This window comes from Vombatus ursinus, unplaced genomic scaffold, assembly GCF_900497805.2.
Source record: "Vombatus ursinus unplaced genomic scaffold, bare-nosed wombat genome assembly UNPS02014812.1, whole genome shotgun sequence".
NCBI classification, from domain to species: Eukaryota; Metazoa; Chordata; class Mammalia; order Diprotodontia; family Vombatidae; genus Vombatus; species Vombatus ursinus.
In genome coordinates, this window is record NW_020954590.1 from 55,698,974 (window position 1) to 55,720,699 (window position 21,726).

General features: G+C 38.1%; 1 protein-coding gene across 2 annotated transcripts in view; it reads left to right on the forward strand.

Annotated features, from left to right (window-relative positions):
* The window catches only part of LOC114054104 (transcription initiation factor TFIID subunit 4B-like), a 184,533-nt gene extending 165,396 nt beyond the window's left edge, over positions 1 to 19,137 (forward strand). For both annotated transcript variants that reach the window (XM_027877218.1, XM_027877217.1), the window contains exon 15: positions 17,328 to 19,137. In XM_027877218.1, the coding sequence (XP_027733019.1) occupies positions 17,328 to 17,495 (168 nt within the window). In that variant the 3' untranslated portion in view covers positions 17,496 to 19,137. The remainder of the gene's footprint in view (positions 1 to 17,327) is intronic.
* Positions 19,138 to 21,726: the final 2,589 nt, after the last annotated feature.

The window sequence follows — 21,726 nt, forward strand, 5'->3', positions numbered from 1 at the left end:
TCCAGCAGGCTAGGGAGATCTTTGGATATCTTTATGGCATGATGTGGACAGGAGTTATATACATACAGAGAAGAGGGAGTGGGTTTTTCTCTCTACTTTTGGAGGGAAATATGTTCTCTGTTGAGATCACAGCTTAATTGAAATTATATATCACTAAGTGATTTCAGCATCATAAGCCCAGTGCATTAGGAGGTAGAAGGAAGTATTAATAAATATGACAGTTTTTAAAAATGTTATTATTTCAAAGTTATTAAAAACAACAAAAAATACACCATGAACTGAATCTGTACTACAAGTATTTAGCATAGACAGAGTCAGGGGGCCTATACTACAGTCCTTGCACCTTTATGACCTTGAACTAATTTATCCAAAGATGGAAAGGTTATCCTGTGACTTACTATGTTAGACGATCTTCCCACGTTTTTCAGAGTCTTTAAAAGGCATTCTGCAGTCCTTGTTATCTGACCTGCTGAGTAATTATGTCATATGGGAAGATGCCCTCTTGGGACATATACAAGCATTCTCAAATGACAGTCTTGACTGCTACCCTTCCCCATCACCAGCCAAACTTGGTCCTCTGCCACAGCAGAAGATAAGAGAAAAACCTGCAGCAACTTTTCCTCTCCCTATTTCCTACTAACTTTGGATTATACTACTCTCAAAGTACAGAAGTAATTAATCAGTCCAGTTCCCTAACCAAATAGTTACAGCTGGCTTCATTTGTGACCGCTTGTTATTTTACTTTCTCAAGCACTGACAAATTTTAGACCTGAGTTCACCTTTTAGAGATAAAGTCAGACTCTGCGTAAAGAACCTTCACTTTTTTGGATCTCTCCTGTAGGTCACTATCTCCTATGTTGGTAAGCAAGGAAATACTTATTTGCTTCTCTTCATCAAGACCATTGAGTTCAGATCAGTATCCATATAGTGGAATAGACTACCAGACCTCTCCAACTATGAACCAATATGAACCTGAACCAGAGTATAATAGACAGCATCTCCACAAATTGAGAATGCTAAAGTTAGACATCATCATCAAAGCTGGCGTTTATATAGAGCTTTAAAGTTTGCAAAGTGTTACATGTGTTATTTTACTTTATTCTCACAACAGTCTTTTAAGGTAGGTGCAGTTATCACCTTCATTTTATAGATGTGATAAAGTTAAATCTTATTTTTTTAAATCCACCTTCTTTTCCTCCAACTCCATTTCTGCTGTCCTATTGAGAAAGAGAAACAAAATCCCTGTTACAAACAAGAATAACTAAGCAAACAAATTTGTGCATTGGTCATGTGTGTCCCATCCCATCTCTCGTAACCCCCCCCCCCCCCCCGAAATCTGAATTTGTACTTTGATCCATCACATCTCTGTCAGGAGGTGAGTAACATCATGAGTTCTGTGGAGTCACGGTTGGTCATTGCTTTGATCAGGAATCCTAAGTCTTTCAGTGTTATTTGTCTTCACAGTATTGTTATTATTGTATAATTTGTTCTCCTGGCTTCAGTTTCAGCTTATTTAAGTTTTGCCAGGCTTCTCTGAAACCATCACTTTCATCATTTTTGTGAAACAATAGTATTCTATCACATTAATTTACCATAACTTGTTCAGCCAAATTGATGACTACCTCCTCAATTGCTAATTCTTTCTTAATGCTGCCAGTCTGATGAGTGAGATTTGGAACCTGAGTTATTATTTTTAATTTGCATGGATTTCTCTAATTATTGGTGGTTTAGAACATTTTTTTGCATACTCCGGTTGATGGATAGATTTCTTCATCTGAAAAATTCTTGTTCACACCCTTTGATATGGAAAATGAATTGAATGATGTTCTTAAGCAAGACCTCAGGCCCTTCTCTCTAATGTCCCTGGCAGGCAGTACTGTTTTCTCATTGCCTTTCTGGTTCCCATGTACCAACTACCAGAAGGATGTAAACAAAAAATGTTTAAGGTAGAATTTGCTTTAAAGGTTGACAAAATTTCTTTGAATTTGTAATTTTCTTTCAAGACAGATAACATTGACTAGAATAAGTGAGGGAATTTATTTTTAGCCTGTAACCACATCATTGTAAATATATCTTACTGTACTTTATATACTCATATGGAAGCACTTTGTAAACCAGAAAGCCCTATTTCAATATAAGCCACATTTAAGAATTTCTCCTGTTAATTATGTCAAACCAACCAGCTTTTTTAAACAAGTACAACTGTGTATGTGTAAGTTTTTCATAATCAGTGTCAGATCCTTACCCAGCTATGTTTTCTGTGCATGTCAGGTTCAGACATTCCCTCAATATAGCCCATCTGGACTTGGGTAACACAGGAGACAGTGGTACTTAGTGTAGTCTTTGTAATGGAGATCTGTCAAGGTCAATTAGAGGTGGAATTACAAGTCTTAACTCCAGTTCAATGGTAAATGTCAGTTGAGCCCAGATCTTGACATGTAAATAGCTGTTTGAAGCTTCTGTTCTTTTGGGTAGCAGTAGTTCAGCATATTGAGCCTGCAAGTACCTTTTATAATTTGTACACAATTGAGCTAATTCCTTTTATGCCACAGAAAATTAATCACTTAATCACTTAAATCACTAAGTCGTAATAGATGTAGGCTAACCGTATTTGCTTCCATATTACAAAGATGATGTAAAACACCACTGTCTCTGGGTCAAAGGATGTGGATATTTTAGTCATTTTTCTACATAATTCCAAATTCTTTTCCATAGACTGTTCTAGACCATGTCATAGATCCACTAACAATATATTATTACTTTGTCTCTCTACCCACAGTACCTCCCAACATTGACCATTTTTTATTACCTTTGCCAACTTGCAGAATGTGAGGAGAAACTTGAGAGTTGTTTTATTGGCAGTTTCTCTTAGTGATTTGGAGCAATCTTTTATATGGTTATTAATAGTTGGCAGTCTCCTTTCTTTTGAGAAATGTTTGTTCATACCTTTTGACTGCTTCTCTATTGAGAAATGGCTCCTGATCTTAACATATTTGTGTTAATTCCTAATGTATCTTAGATATCAGATTATTATCAGTGATAGATGATATAAAATTTTCCTGTAGCAGCGAGGTTCCTTTTTTATCCTAGCTGCATTGTTTTTGTACAGAAGTTTTCAATTTTTTGTATTTTAGCCATTTAAACTATATGATTTCTTTTATACCTTGGTTGGATAAGAATTCTTCTAGGCATAGTTGTAAATAGAATTTACATTTCCCATATTTCAAAAAATGATGTCATATATCCATTTGAAAATGATTGTGGTATATAGTATAAGATGCTGATCTAAACTTTGTTTTGGAGAGGGGAGGGTAAACACTTTTCCTGATAGTTATGATAGAGATTTTTTTTTCTCAGATTTCTTTTTGGGAATTTATATCAAACATTGGACTACTAAGTTAAGTCATTTCTGATTCTTATCTAGTCTTTACCACTGATCTACTTCTCTGCTTTTTAGCCAATACCAAATAGTTTTGACGATTACTACACTTTTTCTAAATTTTTTAAAATGAATACTGCCCATGTCATTCTTTACTCAGTAAACTCCAGTGGCATCCTGTTACCTCTGTGATCAAATGTAAACCCCTATGTTTGTTGTTTAAAAGTCTTCACAATCCAACCTTGTCGATTGTTTCCAGCCATACTGATCTTCTTGTAGTTACACACACAACGCACTTCATCTCCTGTCTCCTTGCCTTTGCTTTGGCCATTGCTATGCACACAGGGCTTTCTTTCCTCACCCTCGCATCTTCTTGTCTCTGGTTTCCTTCATGACATCTTTTTGCATCAGACCTTTCTTGGTCCTCTCATCTTTTTCTTCCAAGACTTCCTTATATAGCCTTTGCATGTGCTTGGTATATACTTATATATGTGCATGTTAGAATTGTAAACACCTTGAGTGTTATGTCTATTTCACCTTTGTGTTTGTATTTTCCAGCTTGGTGCCCTACACACAGTAGGCTCTCAATAAATGCTATTTTATTGATTTACAGCTTGTTGGTCTGAAGGCATTCCTACTTAAAAAAAATAATAATAATTCTCCTTAGTCTGAACCTCTTCATATTTTGTCTAGCTTTATAAAATAAATTGGTAATTTGATTGGTAGAGTACTTGACCTAGCCAGACCCAGTCTTGCCATACTGTGTTGTCAGGCTCTCTGCACTAATGTGAAAGTTCTGTTTCTTCCTTGAAGCCTTCTCTGACTAAATGAAAAAAGAAAAAAAGTGACCAATCCCCCATGCCCTGGTACCACCATGATTCCTCTCTCCCCATCACCCCACACTATGATACTATTTTTTATTTTTGTATAGCATTCATATTTTAATAATTTGGATGTTTATTGACTACTGTATGTCTTTTGCAGCAGCACTTTGGCCTTGGAAGTTTCATTTGTAGTAGACCCTGCTTGTGGCCTTGTCTGCTTGGATATGGTAGAAAAGAGAGGTCCTTCATTTTTTAAATACCTGAAGACCTTTGTTTTTACATACATATGTAGCTGTTATTGGTTAATTCTGCTTCTTTGCCTCACTGGCCTCATGACACCTTTGTTCAGGCCCATCTCTTGCTTCTTCACAGTACACATCCTAGAGGGCATTGTTTTGAAGTTTTGCCTCAGAATATCTTTTTATTGTTTCTTCTCTCTCTTCTGCTGTCAGTGACTTATTCTGCTCTGCTGTGCTTTGCACAGTTACCTCAGGTATTTTGTCCTGCATTCAACGCAGACATCCTGCCAGCAGAATTAGTGAGGTGTTGGTAATGGGTTTTTTGTTTGCTTTGTTTTGTTTTGTTCTGTTTTGTTTTTTGGAAGCAGCCTTAACTTAAGTTTTGGTAGTCTAACTCTGTTCTACAATGTTGCTGAGGATCTTGTCTTAACCATTTGATATTCAGAATGGTTTGCAGGCCATACTGATTGGCTGGAATTGTTTAAAAAAAAAGTAAATGTTAACCTCTTTGGAAAATCTGAGTGTTAAAACAGTGTAGCACCTTGCACATAGTACATGCTCAATAAATATTTATTGAATGAATGAATCGGGTATATTAGGCATTATACAACTTTGTACATGTCAGATTTCAAGATTTGTTGCTACACTGATGTTATAACTATCTTAGAGTTTCTTCAAAATAAACATCTGGAATCCTTGACTTGGATTTTCTACTAACTTATCTGATAATCAAACAATGACCTACCTTGCTCTTAGCTTTCTTTTGCTGATGAAAATCCTTGACTATTTATAGGAGTTACTTGATTTTGCCAGTATATGACCTTGGGCTCTTCAGGCATTTTCAATCTCAAATACTTTCCTAACTCTACAAATAAGTTATGATCCCTTTGGTATTGCCTTCACTCATACTTATTGATAATGTTCTCAAGGTGTTTAGTTGACCTCATTTAGGGGCTTCTTAGAATATCAAAAGAAGTTTTCTCTATTTTGTCAGCTTTAGGTGTAGCAAAGTAAACACAAGTGGAATTTCCACTTTGTTGTGTGCTTAATGAAGGTAGCATTCACCTTTACTGAGTAAACTTTTAGGTTGAGAATTGAAATGCCAGTACAGACAAAATTAACAGAAGTTCCTTGGTGACAAAGCATTTTGATCTTCAGTCTGCCTGTTAAATTGAATTTTCCAGGGCCTTACCCCACTTCCATGTTAGAAATTCCTTATGTTTAGTCATTGTGCTTTGCTTATAGGGGGCATTTGATAAATGCCTGTTGAATTAGACTTGAATAAAATGTTGAATAAAAATATCCTTATGTCCTGTAGAATTATATAATCATTAGTATACTTGGTTAATGGCAACTGAAGGAGCTGGATGATAGGACTTATCTGTCTAGCTTCCCACGTGGATTTATTTAAATGAGACAGAGAAAAGAGCCTGGTCTGGCTTTTTTGTGCTTTGTGAATCCTGTTTTTATTGTGTTTGTTTTTTTTCAACAACTGTGCCTGTTCCATACAAGGTGTTAGATCTGGGCACTGATGATGATGATGATGGTGATGATGATGATTAACAAGTAGCATTTCTATAGTGCTTTAAGGTTTGCAGAGTACTTTACAAATATTTCATTTCATCCTTCATTTGGTGCTATTATTATCTCCATTTTACAGTTGAGGAAGTTCAGGTAGGCAGAGGTTGTGACTTGCCCAAGATCATACAGCCAGTGAATGTCTAAGATCAAATTTCAGATCAGATCTTCTTGAATCCAGGTCCAGCACCGTTATCTGTGGTGTTACCCAGCTGCTGCCTGATGAAAGTGGATGAATGCAGCATAGTTCCTACCCTTCTGATACTTAACAGTATAGTGAGGAATATAACCTGCAGGGCCAGGGACGCTCTCACCAGTCACAAGGCACCTACCAACCACCCATTATGTACTATTTCTAAGTGCCTTTGATCAGTGATGAGGTAGAAAGCTTTTTATGTGATAGGATGCTAGTTTTTTGGCCAGTACAAATTGTGTTCCTCTCATCCAGCATGGCTTAGGTATTGGAAATGTTTTTATTATTACTGGTTCTAAATCCTATGATTTCATTAGTGTTAATAGTAGCTTGTATTTTATAATGCTTTACAGTTGATAAAGTGTCTATCTCCCTGGCAGTCAATAAACATTTATTAAGCACCTAACCATGTGCCAGGCACTGTGCTTCAATTGTACAAGTATTATTTGCATTTTACAAATGAAATCAAGGCATAGAGAGAATAATTAGGGGGCATACCTAAGGTTGTGAGCTAGTAGGCAGTAGGAAGGATTTGAACCCAGCCTTCTCTTGTTCCAAGCCCAATTCTTATCCCGCTTCCCTCACCCCAACCCCCCCCCCACTGCCTTTGTTGACAAATTTAGCACTCAGCAAATACAAGGATTTTAGGGTTACTCAGTGTCTAACAACTATCTTACTAGTATGATAGTATCCCTTTTCCTTTAGTTATGAGGAACATACTGATATTGTAGCTATTTTTCAAATTGAAACGTAGAGCTAACCCCCAAGGATAAAACCAAAGCTGTTTCTGTAAGGGAAAAATCTCTAACTTGCAGTTCTTTGAAAAAGTTTTAATAAAGTAATAAAATTGACCCATGGACATAATTTACTTGAGTTTTCAGAAGACTTTGTAAGCTTCTTCATAAAAGATTAAAGAAAATAACCATGGAGTAAATAGTAAAGTCCTGACATAGACTTAAACCTGACGAAGCCGCCCTGCTTTTCAGAGTGGAATAGGAGTCTTAGGAATGCAGATCCTCTAGATTTGTAGTTGGCCATGTTTTTCTACAGTAGGAGGAAGCATTTTTTTTTTAAACTGGTTAAGGGAGCTGCAAAATTGGACTTCTTATGAAGCCTTTTTCCTTTCTTAAAGCCAAGGTGGGTGGGTGGGAGTGGTGCCATCAGCAGAGTGTTTCCTGCCTTTCTCTAGCCCCAGACTGACTCAGCTTAAAGGTGGGAGGGAGGTACTGCTTTTGCTCTGAGGTCAGTGAAGCTCCTAACCTCTGATGTGCCATAGTCTTACTATAGGCCTGTAGCTTAGCTCTTTCTGTGCAGGTAGGTATTGCCTATTTCTAACTACGGGCTGTTTGGAAGAAAACTTTCTAATGTTTAAAACTTTCTTCAGTGGGTAGTAAAGGTAAAAGTGTGATTAGAGATTATAGGATCCTAGATTTAGAGCTGGAAGGAACCCTTGGAGGTCATTGAGTCCAACCCTCTCATTTTGCAAATGAGGAAAATGAGACCCGGGAAGTAAGTTTTGTAATTTCAGTAAATGTTATAGGAGAGATTTGAACCCAGATCCTTCCTCCAAGTCCAGCTCCATATTCATTATGCCTTATTGCCTCTCAGGTGTTCAGGTAGTGACTGACTAGATGAATATTTATCAGTAATCTCAGACAGCTAGGTGGCACAGTGGATAGAATGCTGGGCCTGACTTACCTTCCTAAGTTCAAATCTGGTCTCAGGCACTTTTTTAAAAAATTAATTTATTTTTAGTTTTCAGCATTCACTTCCATAAGCTTTTGAGTTTTAACTTTTCTCCCCTTCCCTCCCCTCCTATATGCAATTTGATATAGGTTCTATGTATACATTCCTATTAAACATATTTTCACATTAGTCATGTTGTAAAGAAGAATTACAGCCAATAGGAGGAACTACAAGAAAGATGAAACAAAATGGAAGAAAAAAAAAGCGAGTAGTATGCTTCGATCTGTATTCAGACTCCGTAGTTCTTTCTCTGGATGTGGATAGCGTTTTCCATCATGAGACTTTCAGAGATGTCTTAGATCGTTGCATTGCTCAGAAGAGCTAAGTCTATATATATATAAGTTATAGATAAGTTAGTCATCACACAATGTGGCTGTTACTGTGTGTAATGTTCTCCTGGTTCTGCTCACTTCACTTAGCATCAGTCCATACAAGTCTTTCCAAGTCCGCTTGCTCATCATTTCTTATAGAACAATAGTATTCCATTACATTCATATACCACAGCTTGTTTTGCCATTCCTCAGTTGATGGGCGTCTCTTCAATTTCCAGTTCTTTGCCACCACAGAAAGAGCTGCTATAAATATTTTTGTACATGTGGGTCCTTTTCCCATTTTTATCATCTGTGGGGGCAGCTAGCTGGCTCAGTGGATAGAGCACTGGCCCTGGAGTCAGGAGGACCTGAGTTCAAATCCTGCCTCAGACACTAGCTGTGTGACTTTAGGCAAGTCACTTTAAAATTTTCCTTTGAAAAAAAAAAAAAGAATCTCATTTTTGTCATCTCTTTGGGATACAGTCCTAGAAGTGCTATTGCTGGATCCAATGGTATGCACATTTTTGTAGCCCTTTGGGCATAGTTCCAAATTGTTCTCCAAAATGGTCAGATCATTTCACAACTCCATGAACGGTGCATTAGTGTTCCAGTTTTCCCCATCTTCAACATTTGTCGTTTTCCTGGTTTGTCATGTTTGCCAATCTGATAGGTATGATGTGGTACTTCAGAGTCATTTTGATTTGCATTTCTCTAATTAACAGTGATTTAGAGCATTTTCACATGACTATAGATAGCTTTAATTTCTTCCTCTGAAAACTGCCTGTTCATATCCTTTGACCATTTATCAATTGGGGAATGACTTGTATTCTTATAAATTTAACTTAGTTCTCTATATATTTTAGAAATGATGGCCTCAGACACTTACTAGCTGTATGACCATGGGCAAGTCACTTAACCCTGTTTTGCCTCAGTTTCCTCATCTGTAAAATGAACTGGAGAAGGAAATGGTAAACCACTCTAGTATCTCTGCAAAAAAAAACCTCAAAATGGGATCACAAAGAGTTGAACATGACTGAAAATATTGAACAGCAACAACAAAAATATCTCAGGAGGCAAATGATTTCAAATATCCCCCCAATTAGGATTCTGTGAATTTATGGCCTTATATGACTTTGGGGGAAGACAACAGAATGATATGTTGCACGGGAGCCTGGCTATCTTATAGTCACTCTTCAAAAGAGTAATTAGAAAAGTAGATCTGCTGGGAGTTTTTGTTAGCTCAGGGCCATGGGGTTGTCTTGAGGTTGTGCATTGATTGGTTTTTGAACCACTTGGAGTGAGGAACTTGAGTCGTGTATGACCTTGTGCTAAACAGTCCCATAGGAGATGCCATCTACTTCTCTTGCTTTCTTTGTCCTTTACCCTCATGTTCTCTCAATGTACCACACTTGGATTGTGTTCAGTTAGGGTGATGCATTTTAGGAAGAGCACTATGTTCAGAGGAAGGTGACCAGGACAATGCAGAGACTGTAGAAACCGTGCAGTACAAGGATCAGTTAAAGGAACACCCAGGAATGTTAATAATAATAGTTAGCATTTATATAGCAATTTGAGGTTTGAAAAGCAGTATATAAATATCTCAGATCTTCACAACAATCTTGGGAGGTAGGTGATATGATTATCCACATTTTACCGATGAGGAAACTGAGGTTGAGGGAGATTAAGAAAGAGGCTTTCCCTGGGGTCACAGCTCATGTCTGAGTCTGGATTTGAACTCAGTTCTTCCTGACTGCAGGTTCAGTGCTTTATTTCACTGTGCTACTTAGCTGTTAAGACTGGGTATGTGGGACATGATAGTGGTCTTCAGATGTCTTCAGATGTCACCATGTGGATCAGAGACTCGTCCTGGTTGGCTCCACAGTTTATAACCAGGAACAATGAATTGAAGTTGCAGAAGCAGATTCCTCACCATGTGTAAGAAAAACCTTCCTAACAATTGGAACTAACCTGCATGGACTGGTTTACCTTCAGTACGCAGTGATTTCTCCATCCACAGGAATCTTCAAATGGATTTCGGATGACCACTTCTTAAGATTCTTGAGTATACATTGGATGAGGGGATCTTTGAGGTGCTTTGAAATTCTGTGGTCCATCCGTCCTAATTTCTCCTGGTAACTCACTATCACTATATTTCATATATCAACAGCACTTCGTGTATCTGATCGCCCCTTACAATTCCTTTAAATTCAGTAGACATATATTAAGTGCCGAGAACATATGTCCCTCACTATGCTAGTGATAAAAAGACAGAAATACTCATTTTCAAATAATGAGGCCTTACATTCAAGTATTGTTACTAGGGAATGCACTATGCACACAGACTATTTGTCTCCTCTTAAGAAGAGCTGTATAGTCAAAGTCAGCAAGTTTAACTGGCAAACTGGTGGGGCTTTAATTGGCTAATTGGAATTAGACCTCTTGTGCTATCATTTCTTCAGGGCCCCATTGTTTGCATTGGCCATTGCTGGCATCAGAATGCAGTGTATATCACTCTAATACTGCCACATTGGTGAACATTGCTTTAACTTAGTTAAAAACAAACAAAGCTCACTCTAGCACAAATGTTTGAGTAGCATAATTTCTGGGGCAGTGCTCTATACACCATAGAAGTGGGGGAAACCACTGTGTGTCTGCCAATGCTTGGAGAATGGTAGCTGCGTTTTGTCTTTATGGTTGACATGTTGTTTTTCCAAGAACCCTGTCCATCTTACCCCCACCCACCATCCCTTATTGTCTCAACTGTTAACTTGAAGAGATAGTTGTTGGGTTTTGGTTTGGAAAAACTTCTGCTAATCTTCCAGCAGAGGGCTCTCTTTCTCGAAGTTAAGCATGTGTTCCTGTGCAGTCTGTGCTGGCCTTAGGGCTCAGAACCCATGTCTTTTAAACGTAGGTCTCCATGTAGATTACATTGCAGCAGATATTCAAGGCATTTTTAGTTATCATCACTGCCCACACTCAGAGCGTCCATTTGATTTTTGTTCCTAAGGCATAACTCCCACCCCTCAAAAAAAACCCCAAAATTTAGCTTTACTTAAAAATTAGCCTTAAACAGAAAAGAAACCCTTTGTTCTTAAGGATAGCTATGCCAATTAGCATATGCCTGTAGGACTGGAAACTTTGAAAAAAAATTTTTTTGTAAGTCAACTTAAATATCAGGTACTAAGTTAAAATATTAAATTAGTCCTGCCTCTTTTCAATTCCCTATTAACTTTTGTGATAACCTGGGTAAGCCATGAATGCATTACATTTCCAGCCCAAACATCTATATTCTCTTAGACATAGTGATATAAGAAAAGACCACAAGGGATGGATGAACAGAAGGAAGGAGGGAGGAAGGAGGCTATTTGCTAATAGTCTTAAAGACAGGAATTCATGGTCAGTGTGAGCTCTGTGTAGGCAGAATAAGGAATCACCTAAACTGTATATTTGAGGGGGCTTAATAAAGCCTCTTTGCCCATAGGAATCTTGCTCATGAACCAAACTGGCCAGATGCCTGAAATTCCTATCATCAGACCTCCTTTAGGGTTAATTTGATCAAAGGGCTTCATTAAAATGAAACTGTTACCTTGAGAGGAGCAGGAAAGACTTTTAACAATATTATGCTCATTAATACCTTACTACAAATTAGTTCATCAGAATAGCCAGCCAGTTTCCTCTCCAAACCCCAAGAAGTAGGAATACTGAATAGGGTAGAGTTAGCAAAGGCACTGGCCAAGATTTGGTCTTCTGTGCTAGAAAGGATGTTTGTGTGTTACCTGACTTGAAAAGAGTCTGAGGCATTTAGGGTTAGAGTCAGAGGGTAAATGAGAATTTGGGAAAAGAAGGGGCAGATAGAGAGTCTCAGATGTTGCTTACTTCACAAGTTTTTCTAGGGTCTACTCTGTTAAAATTGGGAGAGATAAAAATGTCCTTAATAGCCAAATGTATTCATCTTAGCATGCTTGTGATTACTGGAAGGTTATAGAGCAAAAAGGCAGCTGTAATACAGTAACACTGTCTTTGAAGTCAGCAGAGGTAGATTTATCCTGGTTGTGTCACCGTGGGCAGGTTGCTGTTTGTTTATCTGTAAAATGTGTATAATAACCTCACAAGGTGTATTTTGAGGATCAAATGAGAAAGTATATGTAAAAGAACTTAGTGACATTTATATATATATATATATATATATATACACACACACACACACATATATGGTTCGCAGCTATAGTGAAGCACCAGCAGGAAAGCCTGGAAGGATGGAAAATTTGAAATGAGAGATTTAAAACAGGATGATCATTAGCCTAAAGTGTTCATTTGAGAATTTGCTCAAGTCTCTTTCCTCTCTTCCTGCAACTCTGTGATTTGACTTTAACAAAGTTCTGTCCTACAGGTTACGTGAGTTCTCCAACCAGTTCCATTCTTTTTGAAAGGCTGACATTTGTCTGATGGAATCAGTAGATGGTTATATTCACCTTTCCCTTTAAAGTAAAACAGTTGTTCTATGTTCCTTACACAAAATAAGTATGCATGGAGACTTTGTTTAATGACATATAACATGAGGCGCTAATCTGGAGTTCCTTATTTGATTTGGCAGTTTGGGAAGTATGTTAACACTTAGACTTGAGTAGGTTTCCTGGAAGCATATGGGTACATAGGCTTCATAGATTATTAGAGCTGGAAAGGACCGCAGATCACCCAGTCCAGCCTTCTAATTTTATATGTGAGGGAAAAGGCATGCTGGGAGGAGAGCGGGTTATTTTATTTTCACTGACTTGGTCTCTCTTCACTCAGGTGAAGTGTTAAGTTGCTGAGAAATATTCATTTTCGAGATAAAAAGTATTACCCTGAGGGCTTCAATTTTTAGAATGAAACAACAGGGAGTTTGGGGTTTCTGACTTTTTAGGAGTAAATTATCTAGGTTGAAGGTTATTCAAACCCCTTATTTCTTCTCCTGCATGTACTTGCACTTTAGCTGTATTTCACTACCCATTGTCATTTGTGGGGTAAGGGTAAAGAATATTGAAACTGAAAAGTGTGATTTGCTACTACTTGAAAGTCCTAGTGTATTAGGGAGAAAGTTGGACTTGATAGTGAAAATTAAAGCCTTAGGATCCTTTATATCTTTCCATTAGTAAGCACTATATAAATGTTAGCTATTATTATTATTATTCCTATTAATTCAGTTATCCATATTTCTCTTCTGTTCTCTTACTATATGTAATTGAGAATTTTGAGTGTGTATTAAACATTAATAAACCTCATATAATAACTATAAAGTCATAGAATATTAAAATTAGAAGAGACCTTGTATCCAATACTGTCCAGATCCCTCATTTTAGGGGTGAGGAAATTGAGACCCAGAGAGATTGTGACTTCCCTAATTTCACACAGCTAGTAAGTGCCAGAGCCAGGATTTGAATCCAGGTTTCTTTTGACTCCAAGGTTTAGGGTTCTTTCTGCTGTCCCTTAATCTTTCAAGGTCAACAAGAAACTCAAGAGTTCGAGATAGGATTCCTTCCCTCCATCCCCAGTTTATTTGGGGGGGGGTGCCTGGATATTTGGGTTACTACTAGAGATTTATAATCAAGTTGATAAAAGATGTTTTCTAAGTTAATCCCTGTGTGGGAAAGAAAATGCTGTCACCTTTGTAAAGTTCTGAATTATAAAGGACATTTCTGTTGGGTTTCTGAGTCTCCCTTGGGGTTTGTTTCATTTAGAACATTGCCTTGGGCCTTCTGCTGCATCCTGTTGGACTGACCTCCTTTTCAACCCTGTGCTGGCAGCTGCACTGCAGAACTCTCTTTTCCCTGGATCCTTCAGGGTTGTCATATGACAAACTTGAACTGTGACCCTTTTGTCTTACCCAGACGATTGGACTCTCTTTATCCTTTCTGGCCAGCAGTTCAGAGACATTTTATGGCGCACCCCCCTCACCCCTTCCTTCCCCAAACTCTGCCCCCAGTTCTTTGTCTTTTCCTTTTTTCCTCTTTCTCCTTCCCACCCTCAGTGAAATTTATTCCAAGCCATTTAGCAAACTGAGCATTTCAAATGATGGCATATTTGGGACTCTTAACCGTAACACACAATGAGACTGATAGTAGGAAAGCTTCTAAGTAGGAAACATTTGGAAATATAATTAGAACAATTATATCTAGTCTTTAGTCAAGAAAAATGACTTTTAAATGAAAATTTCAAGCTAGAAACTATACACAACTAGCCTTGCTATCAGATAAACATCGTGATCACTGCCAGTGACAAGTTTTATCAACTTTGTACCTAATGTATATTTTTAATCCTCTTTCTCTGAACTGAGATGATAGAACTATTATGTAGAAGTCTTTGGGGGGTTCTTTTAGGGCAATAATTTATAACAGTAAAGATTACATCCAAGTTTCACCCCCTCCAAGTAGTATTGATGCCAGCAGAGAAGAATGATTCACCAGGGCTGACTGCCATCCTTAGCCAAAGTTACGGAGTCTGAGCACTTGTATTTGTACAAATTGCATTCATTACCAAGGACCCTGCAGTAGTGATAAGAGACTGGCTGTATAGTATAGATTGGCTCCAAGATAAGTAGCCAGTCAATTGTGCAGCCAGCAGTAATTTTATTTTTTTTTCTCTTACAAACCTTGGTGGATTTTTCAGAATTTAGTCTGTGTGGATGTATGTCTGTATGTATGAACCATCTTAACTGAACTGTGAGAAATTTTACTATGATGATTAGTAGAATTGATTGGTAGCCCTCCAGAAAACCTGATTTGAAGGCTGAATATATTGTGCCCCCAAGACACTCTGTGGACATTCATATAATTAAGTCAACATGGATATTGTAAAGGCTTTTGTTTTTAATATATTTTTATAATTTGATAGCTTTTAAAATGACTGAAAAAACTAGAAATTTGGCTGGGGTAAACTACTCATTATGAGACTTCCACAGACCTAGTTGTTTTTTGTTTGTTTTTTTTTTTTTTTTAATTTTTTATTAGTAGGCTCCACATAATTTTACAAATATGCCTAAGGAACTGTGTGTGGTTTCTCTGCTTGGGAGTCTGTTATGTGGTAGATAAGTCCTAAAAAGTTGCCTGAAACACATCGAGAGTGACTTACTTAGGGACCATACGACTAATAATAATCAGTAAACATTTATTAAGCACCTACTATGTATCAGGCACTGTGCTAAGCACTGGAGACACAAAAAGAGGCAGAAGACAGTCCGTGCTCTTGAGGAGCTCCAAGTCTAATTGCGGGAAACAACAAACAAATATATACAAACAAGCAATATAGGAGATAAATAGGAAATAATTAAGAGAGGAAGACACTAGGATTGGGCGGTTGAAAAAGGCTTCCTGTAAAAGATGAGATTTTAGTTGGGACTTTCACAGGAAGCCAGGAGGGAGGGCATTCTAGGCTCTCTGGATAGGGGACAGCTGAGAGAAAATGCCCAGAATCAAGAGATGCAGTGGCTTATTTGTGAAACAGCCAGGAGCCCAGTGTCATTGGACCAGAATCAGTGTTGGGGAGTAAGGTGTGAGAAGACTGGCAAGGTAGGAGAGGTTTAGGTTTTGAAGGGCTTTTAATCCCAAACAGAGCAGTTTGTGTTTGCTCCAGGAGGTGATAGGAAGCCACTGGAGTTTATTTCGGGTGGTAAAGAGGCTGATATAGTAGGACCAACACTTTAGGAAAATCACTTTGGTGGCTGAATGGAGTGGGGAGGGACTCAAGGCAGACAGACCCACTAACAGTCGTCTAAACCTGAGGTGACCAGAGGGATGCTAATGTCAGAGAGAAAAGGGGGGGTATATTAGAGAGATGTTTTAAAGGTGAAATCAATAGGCCTTGGCCACAGATTGGCCATGGGGATGTGAGAAATAGTGAGGAGTGAGCCTGAAGGACAGAGGATGATGCTGCCCTCTACCGTAATAGGGAAGGTAAGAGTGGGATGGAGTGTAGGAGGAAAGATAATGAGTTCCATTTTGGGCATGTTGAGTTTAAGATGCCTGCTCCACATCCAGTTTGAGATGTCTGAAAGGCAATGGGACATGGGTATGTGGAGTGAGAGTGAAGAGGCTGATACCAGGTTATCCAATTTGAGTGACTACAAAGATAGTGGCATCTTCAACAGTTATGAGTTGCTCTTATGCACTCCTGGGGCTCTTTGGCACACCCTTTTCGCTCCTCTAGCTAAAATATTGTTTTTTTAAATGTCTTTATAGATCATAATTATAATCTTTTTAAAAATAAGTTTTTATTGTTTTTTTTAACATCACCATTATCATCTCTCTCTCCCCTTTTTTTTTTTTTTTTTTTTTTTTTTTTTTTTTGCAAGAGGCAGTTGGGGTTAAGTGACTTGCCCAGGGTCGCACAGCTAGTAAGTATCATGTGATACATTTGAACTCAGGTCCTCTTGGCTCCGGGGCCAGTGCTCTATCCACTGCAACACCTAGCTGCCTCATAGTCTTTTTTTTTTTTTTTTTTCCCTACTGACTATGTGGTGCAGCAAATGCTGAGAAGATTTCAAAGCAGAGGTTTTGTTGGGGTAGGGTTAGAGAGAAAGAAGTATATGACTTCATTTTAAACAGCAAGATAATGGAGATGGGGTCATGATTTTAAGGACTTGAAGTTTTTCTCATTTTATAGTGACCTACTCAATAGGATCATAGATTATAGAACTAGAGATGATCTAGTCTAGCCTCTTCATTTTACAAGTGAGGAAACTTGAGACCCACAGAGGTGAAATGACTTGGCCAGGGTCACCTAAATAGTACAGCACCATCACTGTTGTTTCATTGAAAAAATTTTAAACATCAAATGGAAGTGACATTTAGTTTTAGAGATTGAGACCGAATATAGAGTTTCAGGATTCTCTCTCTCTCTCTCTCTTTTGTCAACAAGCCAACAAACATTTATTAAGTCATTTTGGTGATTCACCTGGAACTTGAGTTCATTCAACACGAATTTATTAAGTACCCCCTGTGTGTGGTTAGCATAAACACTGTTGGACTGTGGTAAAGACTATTCTTTTTAACTCCTTTTCTTTCTTGATTTTATCCTCTCTAGGGTTTAAATGGTAATGCCCTTGCCTCAGGGTCATCCAGCCTGACTGTCACCAAACAATTATTTCGCCCAAGAATTACTCGAGTCTGCCTCAGGGATTTGATATTCTACATGGAACAAGAAAAAGGGATGAAATACTCTCGAGCTCTATACCATGCTCTTCTGAAGTGACAACTCCACCTTTCTATCCAGACCCTTGCTACGTACTGCCAAAGAAGACCTGATGCCATCAATGGCCATTTCTGGAAGATAATCACCATTGAGGATAACCTTTGTTTACTTTTGTGCTTTTATTAAATACCTACCTAAGCACCTGTAGGGTTTTTAATAAATAGAGTTCAGCTTTGTCTTCTGTTCCATTGGTGAGTTGTAGGTGTGCACAGAAATAGGCACCTACCTACCTATTTGTTTAACCCTTACCTGCAAGCCAAGAACTTGTCTGCTGCTACTTGCTTCATTAGCACAAACCAAGTTTGTTCTACGTGTAGTGCCTTTCCCTAATCCATATTTAATTTGGAGAGTTGGTGGGAAAGAAGGAAAGGAATATTTTGTGATGATGCTTTAGCACAAAAAATATATTTAATCCTGAGTAGTCTTGGGTCACTATGTTAATGTGCAACATACCTGGCTCAGGTGAGGTTCAAAGTTCCTTGAGTTGCCCTTAGTAGTGCTAAGCTAAAATCAGAAGCCATGTCGTACAGCTTAAAGGTGGCAGCAAGCAAACCACCAGTGACTTGGGTCGTCAAAACGGAGACAAATGGGGATTGTTTATGCCTGAAGTCACTATTCTTTGGCTTATACCACCACTGCTGTGTTTTCGAGGTGAGGGGACATCCTTGTCAAGGAAACCTTGAAATCGAAGCTGCTAAAAATACCTCATTGGGAAAGGAAAAACGCAGGGGGCATTGGAAGGAATGGCATGGGGCACTGAGTTCAAACAGAAAGAAGGGAAATGAAAATAGGGTAATAAAACAGAAAATGTACTGTGTGAGCCCAAAGGGAAAAACTGAGACTCCAAAGTAACCTGCATGTGTTCTTCTGGAGGAAAACGGGAAAAAATACACGTCACCTACGTACAAAAGAAAATATAGCCAACACTTCCACCGTATTCTCTGTCCAGAAGGTTGGTTATTTGTTTTACCCGAAGAGAGAATGGTTCTTCTAAAGCATTCTCTCTTCAGTGTCATCTTCATTCTCCTGAAATTAAAGCCTCTTGTTGCATCGGAAGACTTCTTTGGTGATGAGTGAATTATGAAGAAGAAATGAATGAACAGAGGACCTAATTTTGACTTCCATGTACTTGAAAGATGATTCCAGTATCCCAACAATGTGGCCACACTTCGGAAGGGCCTTTGCTTAGCAGTTGGCATGTATTTGAATAGCCATGGAATCCGTTTCTTCTTTGCAAAGTAAAACTCTGGTTCACCACAACTGAATGTGACTGGCTCACACTTGTAGGAAAGTAATAATTGTCACTGATTAGAGTCACATGAGGGAAAGAATGAGCTCCCTCAGAATGTGTAAAATGTGAAATGCCAGGGACTCCTAGAAAAAATAATTCCAAAAATAAAGCTCAAAGCTGTGTTACTTTTTAATCCCATTTCTCCACATTGGGACCACTGCAGCCATGTACTGCACTGTAGTGAGTTTCAAATTGGCCACCTTTTTTTTTTTTGTTTCAGCAAGTTAGTAAAGAAATGCTGTAAATTATGTATATAAACATATGTAAAAAGGCAGTACTTTGAGGAAAAAACAAATCTATATTTGCAAGATACTGACTGACCACATCTGAAAGTTGTTTTGTATAATTAAATGCTTGGCTTTACTTTTTTTGTAAAGTGTAGCATTTTGCCATATTTGTGTATTGTATCTTATTGATCAGATGTTTAAAATTATTTTAAATACGTCATTAAAAGAATTATTTTATTATAAAGAATAACATGGCAATTTTTAGTCAATTATTAATATTTGTAGAGAAATGGAACTAGCAGTCAACTATCAATATGGCGCTTAATGGCATCTTGGATTTGTGGGTATGAATATATCATAATAAGCACATTCTCTCGTGTCTATCTCAGTAATTGCCCCAAGTTTTGAGTTTTGGCTGTTGGGTTCCAGGAACCGTAGTTTTGGTCTATATGTGGGATATATCACATTTTAAGGGAAATGAGAATTTGAATGCTGCTTAACTGTAAGAGCTAATTAATACTGATTTCAACTCTTTTTGAATGTCTCAGTAATGATCACTGAGATATTAAATATTGAACTTTAGGATGAATATATTGAAAAGTAAAAGTAGTGCTAGAAACAATGTCTGGGCACAGTTGATTTTTTTAATTTTTCTGCTTTTGTACTGTGTCCTTGTTCTCTACTTACCCTGGTATGATTTCTCTTTTCTCTCCCCAGATCAACTTTTTTTTTTTTTAAAGTCCACAAGCATTTATTAAGCATCTACTATGTTCCAGTCATTTTACTAAGTACTCAGGACACAAAGAAAGACAGAAGACAGCCCTTGCTCTTAAGGAGCTCATATTCTAATTGGACTTATTTTTGAAAATGAATTATTAAAAACATTTAAAAAATCTCAAACAAGATATTGTATATATCTTATTGTATATATTTGTGTATAGCATAAACAGGTTATAATCAACCAAGGGAAGGCACTATAATTAAGGGAGGCGGGGAAAGGCTTCCTGGAGAAGGTAGGATTTTTTTTCTTTTTGGTAAGGCAATTGGGGTTAAGTGACTTGCCCAGGGTCACACAGTTAGTTAAGTGTTAAGTGTCTGAGGCTGAAATTGAACTCAGGTCCTCCTGACTCCAAGGCCAGAGCTGTATTCACTGCACCACCTAGCTGCCCCAAGAAGGTAGGATTTTAGCAAGGTCTTGAAGGATGCCACGAAAAGCAAGAGGCAAGAGATGAGGGAGGAAAGAATTCTGGCATGGGGACCATGAGTGACAACACACAAGGCTTGAGATGGAGTGTCTGGTCCAAGGAGCAGCAAAGAGGCCAGTGTCACGGGGTTACAGAGTATGGGGAGGAGCAGTAGGGTATAAGAAGACTGTAAAGGTATATGTGTACAAGGAGGTTGATTTCCGAAGGGCTTTGAATGCCACAGAGAAAATGTTATATCTGCCAGATCAAGTTTTTAAAAAAAGTGATTTGGCTTACAAGTCAACAGTTGATAGGGGAGGGGAGGTCACGAAATTTTCAGCATAAGATGGATTTAAAAAAAAGAAAACTTTTAAGCCAACTATATATGCCACAATTACAGCCTTTGACCTGGGAAATTGCTAATATGATTCCCTGTATATTTTCATAGAACATGACATGAGACCCTACTTGAATCGACTATACCCTGTGGAATCTTTCTTATGAGAACCACGAAGAATTTGACACCACATTTACATTGAATATTTTCATGCTTTACAGAGAAAAATATTGGTATATTGGATATTATTGTCTCTGTGCCCATTTGAACAGAAGTTTTGTGGAGTTTTAGCAAGGGCGACATTTTAAAATGTGCTTTTCAGCAACCAAGTATTTGTGGAAAACCAGCTCTGAGGAGACCAACTTCTTTTGTAGAGATGAAATCATGATGGTGTGCCATGTATTTAAGGGTGTGACAGACTTTTCTTTTGCAGATTTTGCTGTGCATCACTAACACTTTCACATGTCCCTGTTGCTTAACTGGAAAGGGTGGGTTTTTAAAGCATATAGACATGATATGCATTCAACATATTAGCATCTGTTTCTCAGTGATCTTAAATACGATGTTCATCAGTCACTTGATGTTTGTTTCAGCTGATCTACATCAATGCACTTCATTTCTTTGTTGAAATTCTTGCACCTACCAGTTGGGAATTGTGGTTCACAGTAGAATACTCTCAATGGAATTTTTCTTCTGAGAACCATCAAGATGTCACATTTGTGTTTATCGTTTTCATGCTTTAGGGAGAAAAATTAAGCTCTTTAGACTTCATGGCGTAATCTACTGTCCTTTTCACATTTGGAAGAGTTCCATTAAGAGAAGAGATTGTTCTTTGCTAAATGGTTGGGAAGGAGTCAGAAGACCCGAACTCGGGTCCCAGCTCTGTCACATGAGTCGTGTGGTCCTTGTCAAGTCATTTCCTAAATGTGGACTTCATGTTTCTCTTCTTTAAACTGCCGTATAGAGAAGCAGTCTTGGAGTTAGGAGGACCTCTGGAACATACTTGGTTTGTGATCATGGGCCAGTCACTTAATCTTTCAGTGGTCCTGGCAACCATCTTGTACTGTTAGACTAGTTACCAGTCCACGTGGGTGGAGGGACTGCTCACACTAAGAATCTCCTCCCCCTGCCCAACAATGAGCTCATAGATATGAAATCCATCCCCAACAAAAACTATGATCTCAAAAACCTG